Source organism: Nothoprocta perdicaria, unplaced genomic scaffold, assembly GCF_003342845.1.
Source record: "Nothoprocta perdicaria isolate Ctin4 unplaced genomic scaffold, notPer1 scaffold_130, whole genome shotgun sequence".
Classification (NCBI taxonomy): Eukaryota; Metazoa; Chordata; class Aves; order Tinamiformes; family Tinamidae; genus Nothoprocta; species Nothoprocta perdicaria.
The window spans coordinates 2,135,226-2,147,490 of NW_020454428.1; the positions used below are offsets into that span (position 1 = coordinate 2,135,226).

Sequence of the window (12,265 nt, forward strand, 5' to 3'; positions counted from 1 at the left end):
GCCGTTGGCGCGGCCGTTGGCGCGGCCGTTGGCGCGGCCGGGGCTCCGGGCTGGGGCGGCCGGGGTGGGAGCGGGGCCTCGGCAGCTGGGGAACGGACTTAAGCTTTCATATAGTTAATTTTTAATAWTTATTTATTTATTTATTTATTTATTTTTCCTCTAAGGTTCACCGTGTAAACAGGGCAGTGGCCGAGAAGGGGTTGGCTGGGGTAGCAGGCCCTGGTGACACCCAGATGAGCGCTGCCGTGTCACGTTTTCCCCTCTCTACCCAAGCAGCTGTTTCTTATCCCACGAAGAGGCTTTGGGCGCTCTCTCTTGCTTGTTTCCAAACCCTGTCTTTCACCTAGGGTTCGTCTCCACACCCTCTGCTTCTCGTCTCACCTCGGATGAAGTTATTCAGATGCGTAATGACCTCTTCACCAAAGAGAAGGAGCGGCAGCTCGCGCTGCACCCGCGAATTGAGAAAATCGAAGTTAAATATGTCGGAAAATCTCACCCGGGCAGCGTTTTTGTGATGAACAAAGCCTTGTCTACTCCATACAACTGTGCCATGCGTAAGTGGGTGGACGCTTAGCTGAGGCTCTGCCCTTGGCACAGCTGTGCTGCCAATTAAAGTAGCATAAAGTAGTATCCAAACTTTAAGTGTTAGCGTGGTTGTGGTTTTGGTGTCTGCAATAGGTGGTCAAAATGTTTAATATATGGTAGGTTAATAATATACCTGTGTTTAAAAAAAACCAAAACCCTGCAACCTAGTAGGAGCTGAGCTAAATTTTATACTTGCTTTAATAGCTTATCTTCCCGGTCCTTGCAGAAGGGAGGTTTGCAATTTGTTTTTAAAAATTTAGGGGGCTAAACTGCTGACTTTGAGGAATAATGTTTATGGCTCTGTTTGCCTTTTTTTTTTTTTTCCCCACCTCATTTTCTTTAGACTTAAGTGAATGGCATTGTAAGAAATCAGTACTAGCTCTTGTGGATGGCGAAGTCTGGGATATGTATAGACCCTTGACCAAATCATGTGAAATTCAGTTCCTTACTTTCAAAGATGAAAATCCCGAGGAAGTAAACAAAGTAAGTCAGTGTGTTACACAATTACAGGTGACTGATTATGGTCACAAGGGCCCCTGTGCCCATGTTCATCTGCTCCCTCAGTTTTGTTGTCATGAAGGTTTAGGTATTTTTAACCTAAATTSGTTTGTACCCTATTTAGTGTGCATGAATCATGGTTGTAAATAATTGGATGAGGATGTTAGGCTAGGTGGTGTGCAGAGACCCCTTTCAATTTATGATATTGTATGATGTGAAGTTTAAATATCTCTGGGGAAGCCTCTACAGTTTTGATTTTGTTGATTGTTTTAATTATTTTTAAATGGAAGCTTAAATTCTAAAGAATATAATGGTTGAGTCGACTTTCGGGTTTATGTCTAATTCTGTTAAATGTTGATATTCTTTTGCAGCAAATAGCTGTTTTCTATCTGGTATGGGTTGTTTGCCTCTCAATAATGTGTCTGTATATTTGAAATTCCAGGCCTACTGGCGTTCCTGTGCCATGATCATGGCGTCCGTGCTGAAGAGAGCTTTCAAAGACGAGTACTCCGTGAATCTGATTAAAAGTCTAGAAGTACCAGGTGATACAAATGTTWTATAATTGATAGTCTTGTCTCTTTGTTTACAACGTGTGTCTAGGAAGCAGTGTTACTAAACAAATCAGAGGCTTCTGCAGTGACTGAAGGGACTTGGCATTCCTATCTATATTAAATGCTAAATCACAGAGTCCACGGAATGGTTGAGGTTGGAAGGGACCTTTAGAGACCCAGTCCCGCCCCTCTCTGCTCAAGAACTTCCTCTCTTTTTCCCCACAACAAAGATGATTGAGGGTTCTTAGCCTTTAGATGCGATCAGTGTATTCAAGTAATCCAAAATTTGCATTGGATTATGTTGTTAGGCTTTAAACTATGTTGACTTAATAACCCGTACATAAACGGATAAGACATATATCTGCTGTGAAGGGGCCTAGATGGACTGGAGAAGCCACAATAGCCTTTTTTTCCTAAACCCATTATTCAAATATTTATTCTAAAGTAGTGGAATTGCACTATGCTYTGAAGATGTCAGTGCCCTTATCCAGCCTGATATTGCTAGGAGGGAGGGCAGGATAAGACAGTCTCCAGTCCTAGATAACCCCGTAGAAAGAGTCRTTATCAAAAGAGTAGTGTGATATATTGTAGTTATTTAATTTACAGTAACCGTGTTGAATCTAGGTTCTTTGTTACAGTGCAGAAAGTTTATGGCAACTGAATTTCAGAAGTTTTGACTTKGTAGTTTGTTAGTTACTTTAGAGACCCAGTTGCTCTATGGTCAAGTACAAGAGAAGGGTACCCTAGAAGGTATGATACCGCTCTGTGAAATTTGCCCTAGTGATTCTGCATAATTTTGTGAGCACCTGATTTACTAAAAATTGCCATATATAACTCAAAGCTGGAAGCTTATTGAAGTATAGACAGAGTTTTGTGCGTACATGATCTCATCTAAAACTACAAAAGCAAGGAGACAAAGAGAAGAGAGATTGACTAATAAAACCTGACTTCTTAGGTACTTGATGTATAGGAACCTGGTGGATTGCTGGTCAGTTGATCACTATTGATGCTCTTTTAGTATTTTCAGAGTTTGTCTTGATTGTCTGGAAGGCATAGAGTTAGTATTTTGGTTCTACCAGGGTTTGGAGTAATCTTGCTTACTAAATTACATGGTTTTAGTTTACATATAGGAGTAGTGTGAGTTTGCTGGGTTCATAAGCTTGATTTTTAAGATCACAATAACTGAATAAATACACATGAATAGAAAACAGAATAAATAGAATAAATGGATATTATACTGCTTCAGGCACTTCAATTCCTGCTGTGTGTGTCACGAAAAAAAAATATTTTAGCCCTAATGTTGTCTAATGGCTCTTAAAAAAAAAAACCAATGCTTTAAAAACTTTATAACTGAACAGTGCAATTTGACTTTTAATGTGTGTTGCACACAAAGGGAAAAATGTAAAACGCACAAAATGCGGTTTCGTCTGTTCTCCCAGTTTTAAGAAATTGGGAATTTTTTGGGACATAGCAGAGTTTTTGTTTATCATTTGCTTTTTTAATATGGATGTATATTACTATCATTAAAAATAATTTGACATAATTATTTTTCATGCAATTAAATGAAAATGGTACAGTTCCAATCTGACATTTAATCACAGCTGAAAAGTTAGATTTTAATAATGGATCTTTTTGTGCTCATTCTATTTCTCTTCTCATTCATTTTCATATATTTAGAAGAGTGTTTGTAAATATTTTATTACAAACCACCKTTTTTTTCCTCTGTGTAATTACAGTGATCTCTGGAGCTTTCTGCTATGATGTAACTTTAGACAGTAGACTCAATGACTGGAAACCAACAAAGGTAAGCACAATAACTTGTCTTTTGAAAAACTGCATAGCTTACATCATTGTCAGATGTGTTGTGGTTTTTTTTGTGGAGGAAAAAAAAATCCTATATCTTTAAAAGAACATTAAACAAAATTAATCACGTTAGTGGTTTATTTTAGGTCAGGAATTTGCTTTGGGAGCTAATCTCCAACACTTACTGTATATTGACACTCTTTGCAGTGTGGTGTCGAAGCGTGCAAACTGGATTCCTTTCAGATAAAATTCTTAGGRATTGGGGCTAGAGGAGCTCTACTTGAAAATAAAATTCTATTCTTGGGACATGGAATTCTTGGAATTAATATGGTTAATGTGGCCATTGGGACCTCAATGTCTTCTGTGTTTCTATACAGATTTGATCATCTTCAACCATGCTTACTTGGTAACGTAGATGCAGCCACAGGCATATAACATCTGTGTGAACGTAGTCCTATGAAACTAAAAGTGTAATTTGTGTATTTTTAGCATTTTTCAGTGCTTTACTGCAAAAAATCAAATTATTAAGAGACCCATGAGTGCATTCAGTGGAAACACTCYTTTTAATAGTTTGTATTTAATGCTCTTCAGTACATTTTATCATCTACAGACTTTTAAGTCTCTTAGCTGTTTAGTCGTCTGTGCGATCATGATCATTTTACTTTTCTGGTGCTTATTCTTGTTCTCACTTTGAAGCATCAGGAGAAATATGTGGGTAGCAAAGCAATACTAATGATATGCTTAATTTTTCTTCGATATGATCTTGTAGTTGAAGTAACTCAGTTTGAAATAATTTTGAAGTGACGTTATACATCTACTACATAATCTGTCTTATTTAGTGACAAATCAGACATACGTAAAGCTTTAGTWTGAGGGCCAAGACTGCAGTTAATTATTCAGTCCTTCTTTCCTCTTTTTCCATCAGAAGACAGGTAATTCCTCACARAGTCATAGGATATAAATAGGATACAAAGTACTTAGTAGCAAGTTTGTGTGCATATATCAGCTTGGGAGAACATAAGGAGTTTAATTCGAATTAAAATATGTTGAGTGTGATAGGGACATGCCTATTGATTTCGCTGGACACTGAATCAGTGCATGTAAGTGGTGATGAACTTTAGCATCAGGTAGCTGAGGATAGAACTAAAAATCTTCATATTTGCTATATTCTTACATTGATGATATACAGGAGATGATTCTGACTGATTTCAATACTATCTGATGCTTTCCTGTGCTTTGTCTATTAAGTGTGGCTGAGAAACAGCGGTAACAGTCTTCTAAGTAWAAATTCCTATTTTTAGGACAACTTCCGTTCTCTTACAAGGGATGCCAATAAGCTAATTCATCAGGACCTGCCATTTGAAGCACTGCATGTGGAAGCAAAGGTAGCATGTGAGATGTTCCAGCATAACACGTAAGTGTCTGAATTTGCTTTTGTTTTAGAAGGGCACATAGAGATGAAATTGAATCTGTTGTTTAATATAAGTCTAAAATAGGGTGTGATAGATGAAGTAAGAAGGTGGTTCTTCCACTGCTCTGGGTGTGTTTCCACTGTCTTCTTTATACTGGCTGATCTCATCTTTAATCTTCTCTTTGAAGACCAACAGCAGGCACCTCTATTGGATGTAATGTCATGAGAAATGGAAAGTTATTTTAAAAGGATGCTTCAAGATTTCATCAGTTCTATGTTAGAGGAACTCTGGATGGTTAGGCTCCACGTGCTACTTTACTCTTAGCTTTAGAAAGGCTTTCATATTCAAAGAAATGTAGAGTTGTCATTTTTTGCTATTTTTCAAGTGAGGGTTTGGTGCCGTACTGGAAGGGGCTGTTTGTCCAGAAATGTTACTCAGCTCTACATGGGGAGTAATGGTTGGAATGTCCTGGCCTTTGATACAAAAGCTCAGCTCAAGGCACTTGTCCAGTCTTCTTAGCTGAAAAGTCRCTATTTCAGGGTATTCTGGTGCCTGGGGAGGGATGGGGTGAAACGGTTGGTAGTGTATCATTTTGTGAACCAGAACAGAATTTTGTTGGACATTGAATTTGTTGTGAAGTAACGAGCATTTTTAGATTCATAATCCAGGTATTATTCATATGAGCAGCACACTCTGTCTTCACTATAGTGGCTAATGGGCGTTGACAGCAGCTGGGAGCCTAGCTACTGGAAATGACTGTAGCTACTTTAAATGACTTTAAGCACCCACCATATGTGCAAAGAGCGCAGACCACCCTGCACTGTCTTGCAGATTACCAGTTGTTCAGGATCACCCACTGTATAAAATCAGTGTGGGTGATCTGATTGTATCTTCTGGTCTTAATGGCTGACTTGAAAAATGCCTGCTTCATTGGTAGCAGTAAGTTACTTTTAGCTTTCTGAATGAAACTATATAGAGAGAGCATGGCCCTCCTGTATGTTTTTCTGAAATATCAACGCACATTGGAATATGAAATTAAGAATTTAAAGGTGCTTCCTTKAAAGGAAGCATTATGTTATGCTTCCTTTATAACAAAGGAATGCTTCCTTTATAATTACTTCCTTTATAATATAAAGGAATGTCCAATAGCATAAATGTGAACATAATTTCTAAAAAACRCTCCTGCTATTCTTATGAGAATACTTACAGATTACATATTAAAGGTGAGGTTTTCTTAAATCCTTTTTTGTCTTGTTCAGATACAAAATAGAGATGATAAAAGAGAAAGCTTCGCAGAACACTGAAGGAATTGTAACATTACATAGGTGAGTAAAACTAAAATTCCATTCTGTAATGATTTTCTGAAAGATCTGTTTTTATCACAAGTAATATCTGCAAGCAAGAATGGTAAGTTGATTTTGATATTTTTTAAACTTAAAAATTTGCTTATTTTTTATTGTCTAAGTTTATTTTATACCTTGATTTTATGACAGTTAACTTTTGGTGGCTGTTGTTAAGTAGCTATTTTTTAAAAATTTATAATTACAATTTAATTAGTTGATAGTTTTAGGTATAAAGTGCTGGGAAGTCTTACTACTTAGACTTTTTTAAACTTTAAATAAATCCCTAGAGATTGCAATGTAAATGAAACACAAGCCAAATACTTGTTTAAAAATAAGTGCCAGTATTGCTTTAGTGTATATATGTGTGTGTGTGTGTATATGCATATTATATGCATTTTTTTTTAAACAAAGCTATCAAACTTCGCATAAATGACAAGCTACTGACCGTAACAATGGAGATGAGAATGCAGTTGGGTCTTTAGATGCAGACTAAGATGTGAAATTCTTATGCTGGAGACAAGAATCTTACTGTAACTCAGATGTAATAAATATTTTTTGTGCGGTTTTTTTTTTTTTTTTTTTTTTTTTTGATTGGCTTAGGTTTGTCCAAGATGCCTAGAGAATTGTTATCTGATTTGTTTTTCCATTTGATTTTTGAATCTGTGTCTCTGTAAGTGAAAATAAGTCCTTGCAGTGATGGCTTTTTAAATTTTAGAGCACTACTGTCTTCTCTTCATGACTTTTTCCTCTCCTATCACTCTTTAGTTTGCTGAGTAAAAAAGAAAGAAAATGGGCTTAATGATGAATGTCTGGAAGACGATTGTGTTCTAAAGAATCTTTTCTTAGATGTCTTCCCTTTTGTCCCTTGTTCTTTTTTTTAATTGATTTGTGATTTTACAAAACATGAAAATGTGTGTGCAGGTGATAAACATTAGACTATTAGACTGCTGGAAATGTGTGATCTTAGAGACAAATGTTTCTCTGGCAGTATACCACTACAAAACCACCATGGCTTGAAAGATTTGGATAAGCCTCAGATCTTTCTTCTGGACATGAGGTTTGGATTTCCTGAATTCATTTTAGGAAACAGTGCTCCATACACTCCTTCTTTAGAAACCTAGAAATGATGAACTGGGATTGATTTGGAAGCTGTTTTGTCTTTTTTTTTTTTTTTTTTTTTTTTCCAATTCATTTTTACAGTGTTCTGATATTTTTAATCATAGTTTTTCTTGGCTTCTATCCCCAGGTTTGGAGATTTCGTAGATGTCAGTGAAGGCCCTCACATTCCGAGGACAAGTTTCTGTTACCAGTATGAGATAACAGCAGCCCATAATCTTCAGACTAAGCAACCTGAGTTGATAAGGAGGTTCCAGGGTGTATCCCTGCCAGTCCATTTAAAGGTAACTAATCCATTTTCTCTCTCTCTCTCTCTATGTATGTATATACAAATAAATATATATTTCTTTTAAAGAAAAGGCATTTGGTCTATTTTCAGATCTTTGTTAAATGTCATGTTAGTAAGTGAACGTAAGTCAGAGGTGCTGTGAACAGTAGTAGAAAATGAAGGCCAGGGATAGTGACAGCCTTAGTTATTGGAGATTAATTTTCCTGGGACTGTTTTGAATGTGAAATCAAAACTTTGGAAGTGCATCAGAGCCTAGTATTGCAAGTGTGGTTTTTGTTGTGCGTAGTGTAGATGTGTTTTTAATTGCACCTGCCAGCCACTTTGCCTGCTATTGCTTATTCAGATTCAGGAAGAAAGCTGAACTTAGAATTTATACTCGTGGTAAGTGATGCCACATCATAACATTCTAGCAATAATCTGTGTGAACCTTGGCTTTGCAGAACTGTAGGTGGGAACAGGAATGAGTTTTCTTCTCCCTCTGCTGACTTGTATGAWTTTGGCGTGGGGTTAGAACCTGTGCTGCTACCTACAGTAGGGGAATTTTCAAGGAACAAGTGGCCACTGGTTTCTTGCTTATGCTTCGTGTACCCATCATTATCCCTCCCTCATACCATGCGAATTCCCAGTTTTGCTCTTTAGCTCTTCAGTGATTCCATAATATACAATAAATACATGTCATCAGCAGTGATTCAAGTCCTCCCTAATCCCCTAAAGTGACTCAAGCAAATTGCACATTTGAACCAGAAGTTGCRGTTTCTGAATTAAGGCTTGTTGTTCTTTTTGTGCCGTCATTCTTACATATGTCAGTGAAAAACTATTCTATTATAAAAAATTCCCCYCCCATTGTAACATCACTCAATGTCTCTAAATACAGGCTCACCATACCGTGTGGCACAGATTGCTGGAAAGGTCTAAGAGACTGGTAAGTCTAATCAGTGATGAAGTACAGCTTGCCAAATACAAAGATTCAGTGTCATAGTGCAGGATTTGAATGAGTAGAGATGAATTATATCTCTATTAAACTAAGAATGCTAAACACAGCAAGTAAAAAGTTGGATGCACATGATAATATCTTAATATCTTTGATAATACCTTAATATCTTTCTAATAGGGAACGTACTGATACCTTCTGATGTCTTTTACTTATTAAAATGCATTTTACCATTTAATAAAAGCATACACGGTTCAATTGATGTAATCTGTACTATCAAAAAAAAGCAAATTATACAGTTCTTTTCATTTACATATCTATTTGTGAGAATCCCACATACTTTTTGTAACAACCCCTTTAAGGTGTAATTAAATAATTATAACTTTCATTAGAATTTCCCCTTTCATTTCTAGGATTAACACTGGCGTAATGCATGTTTAAAATTTATTTTTTTCTGTTTTAATCATAATGAGGAATAAGGAAAAAAACACAAACTGAAATGACATTTAAACTTATCTAGATACCTGGATAAATTACAGTACACACTATTTGACACAGTTATAAGAACACAAAAAAACTTTTTTTTTGGTAAGTAAATGGTAGAATTGAAAGACAGTACACTTGGTGAATCTAGATGTAAGTTACTGGAGGTAAAAGGAAATTTTTCCAAGTAGTTGTAGCTCATTGAGCTTTTTCCAATTAAAATCTGCATAAAATATAAGAAAGTTTCCTGTCAACTTTTGCCCATCACACAAATAATGTTTTMAAAGTTAAACAGTGTCCTCTTAGTGAAGCCTTACACTGACTAAATTAATGCAATATAGCCAGTTTGTAAAATAAATGGAACCATAAAATACCACGTGCCACATAAAACCAGAGACTCACTTTAAAAGCATGGCAAAATGTAGGTTGACTTAGAATTAAATAACAAATTTCCAAAACGTTCAAATGTTTTACTTGTATAGCAGCAGAAAGGTGAAAACGCCTTCTATATTTATTGAAATCAGTTAACTAAGGATGTGTTATGAGCCTGGTCTGAAGGAATTTAACAGAAGAATAGCAAGAAAATGCTTCAAACTCGTGTCAATTTGGGAAATGATGATATATGTTGTTATATAAGCTGTCCGTTCTTGGGGAGGGGGCAGATTTCCAGGATGAAAGTAAAATTAAATCATATTAAAAAAAAAAAAAAAAACAATGTGTTTCTGCAGGTCACTGAAGAAAAATGCTTGGAAGCAGAAGAAGGCAGAAGTGATGGCAGTGCAAAAGATGCAAATGAAGAAGAAAAAACTGTCTCACTCTAAATTATCTTTAACCTGTAAATGTACATAATTTTTTTTTTTTTTTTACATGACTTGTGTTGGTAATTCAGCTGACTTGTGTGGAGTTAAATTAAAGATAGGTACAAAAGCAATATCACACATTTCAGTCTGTGTTTGAATTTTTGGCCACCATTAAAAAAGCTTTTTTTCCTCAAGTGAGTAATGAATGCTTTATTTGTGGTTACTCACCTTGTAACTACCCGAGTCTTCATCTTAACAGTAGTTGGTGTGTTTGTTGCACTCTGTGATTGGTGATTTGGCCTATGAACTAGAACTGAACTGGCAGCTGGTAGTGCCATCTCCCCTATCTTTGTATAATTTTAAGACCATTTGTTTGGTCTTCCATGAAGTAAATGTTGCTTTGCATTTTCTGACTGGTTGTATATATTTCTTGCTGGAGTTTCATAATGAAATTCCAGCTTTGTTTTCTGTAATAGAAACTCGAGACAAAAAGAAAGCCCTTACAGAAACCTGTARGCATTACAAAAGATTATTTAATGATGGGAAAGATTATTTCCTGATGGAATTAAAATTAGATAATGTTAGTATTGTCTATTTAGAAGCCTCCTTTTCCTTCAGCACAATACAGAATAAGTGCCCTTGATATACCAGGATATACTAATGCTATAAAGGATGCTGAAATATAATTTTCCAGAATAGGTCCAGGACTGTTGTCTATARCTTGCACTCCCAGTATAATATATATTATATTTTAAAATATATTTTTATATATATATATTTTTAAAAAGTATGGAGATTTCAGGTAATTTCTGTCAGATAGTGTTTTGACATTCTGTATTTTTACCCCTAGCTCATTAGAGCTTTTCTTAATAGACCAAAATAATTTTAGTGCTCTTTGAACTGCAAGTAATTTAATTTTAATCTGTTTTACTGTGTCTGTCATTAAGTATATYACTTGTTTCCTAATTCTACTATAGTTTTGCAAAAAATGTAAGAGTTCAAGTAAAATATATTTAAGTAAGGCAATCTTACCTAGCTTAATGAAATGCTGTACTCATAACCAGGTRAGTAAATAAAAGCTAAATGTGTCAGAGCACAGAACAAGGAATGCAAATGACAAAAGTAGCTTTCAGTGAAATTACAGAAGTCTACTTAATATATGTGCTGAAATATTTTGTCCTACGTGCTCCTCCAGTTTGTACAATTTTTAGCTACTCACATTTACTGCCATATGCTAAGTTTGAAGTTGGTTAGTAGTCTACTAGGAATCTATCCCAATAGACTGTGGTATAGATTCCTACGGAACACAGGGAATTTTAAAGTAAATTCCATATCCTTTTGGACTTTGATATTCAAAGAGATGATTTTTCCTTATTAATGCTGCAGATGGTGAGGATGTAACCTCAAGTTTTATAATACCAGATCCTTTTTTTTTTTTTAAATTTGTTCCAGAGTATGGACACACATTCTTTGTATATAAAAACTATAAATGATCTTTAGTATTAAATACTTGTATTTTAAATTTAACCTGATGCATTGAATGAGTTTCTTGTCTATTACTCAAGAAGCAAACATTCATAATAATGGAGGAGCACAAAACTTTTTTTTTGAGGTGTTTGTTATCTCTGATTTACTTAAGACAGTGAAATTATGCAAAGGGCAACTGATCTGGGTGGGCTCTTCTGAATCTTAAGCTTCCTACCTCGCCAACCCGTGCATTCGTCTTACCTGTCCTGAGTTTTGGGAGTAAAGTTCAGAAGCATCAATCTTGAATCCTATCACCGGCAGAGGAAGGTCAAACTCTTAGGATTTTTTTTTAACCGTAACTACTGCAATTGCATGTAACAAAGCTCTTGTGCAGGACAGACAGGGCTTTTTAATATTCAGTGTAGGAAAACATTTAAAAGAATACAGCTGTGCTGAAAAGTCTCATTTTAGTTTTGTATAGAAACCCCCCAGAATTTTGTTACCATACTTTGATTCTCTCCTCTTTTCTTCGTCTTGGAAGCTGCTGGTCCTTTATAAAGACCATGTTCAGAAGTAGGAGCAGGATTTTAGGGGGTTTCCTGAAGGAGTTCTTGCATGTTTCATGTGGTCTGAGGCCTAGGGGTTGCTGGTGAGCTGTTATAAACACTTCAAAGTTGCCCAAGGCTAAGTTTTAGGTCAACTTCAAATTCCAAAATTCAGATTGATAAGAAACTAGTCTCCATTGTTTGGTGTTCAGGCACTACTTATAAGATTATTCAACTAAAATTTGATATGTTGCATACTGTAAATTTCATATTTGTAGAGGCAGGCCAAGACAAATTTAGCATGTGCTTGCTATTTGCTATCTTTTCACTCCTAAAAATTGCCTAGGAAGAAATTCTGCTATAATAATCTTGGACCTTAGTTTAAGCTGCAGTACTGGGGATGGGTTTGCATTCAGATACAACAATTGTTGTAATACAAAAT

At 35.8% G+C, this 12,265-nt stretch overlaps 1 protein-coding gene across 1 annotated transcript in view; it reads left to right on the forward strand.

The window, feature by feature from the left end:
* The window catches only part of MRPL39 (mitochondrial ribosomal protein L39), an 11,275-nt gene extending 1,127 nt beyond the window's left edge, over nucleotides 1-10,148 (forward strand). The window contains exons 2-10 of the mRNA XM_026033677.1: nucleotides 234-554; nucleotides 929-1,068; nucleotides 1,526-1,625; nucleotides 3,371-3,438; nucleotides 4,739-4,851; nucleotides 6,109-6,174; nucleotides 7,439-7,592; nucleotides 8,472-8,519; nucleotides 9,740-10,148. Coding sequence (XP_025889462.1) covers nucleotides 234-554; nucleotides 929-1,068; nucleotides 1,526-1,625; nucleotides 3,371-3,438; nucleotides 4,739-4,851; nucleotides 6,109-6,174; nucleotides 7,439-7,592; nucleotides 8,472-8,519; nucleotides 9,740-9,832 — 1,103 coding nt within the window. The 3' untranslated portion in view covers nucleotides 9,833-10,148. The remainder of the gene's footprint in view (nucleotides 1-233; nucleotides 555-928; nucleotides 1,069-1,525; nucleotides 1,626-3,370; nucleotides 3,439-4,738; nucleotides 4,852-6,108; nucleotides 6,175-7,438; nucleotides 7,593-8,471; nucleotides 8,520-9,739) is intronic.
* Nucleotides 10,149-12,265: the final 2,117 nt, after the last annotated feature.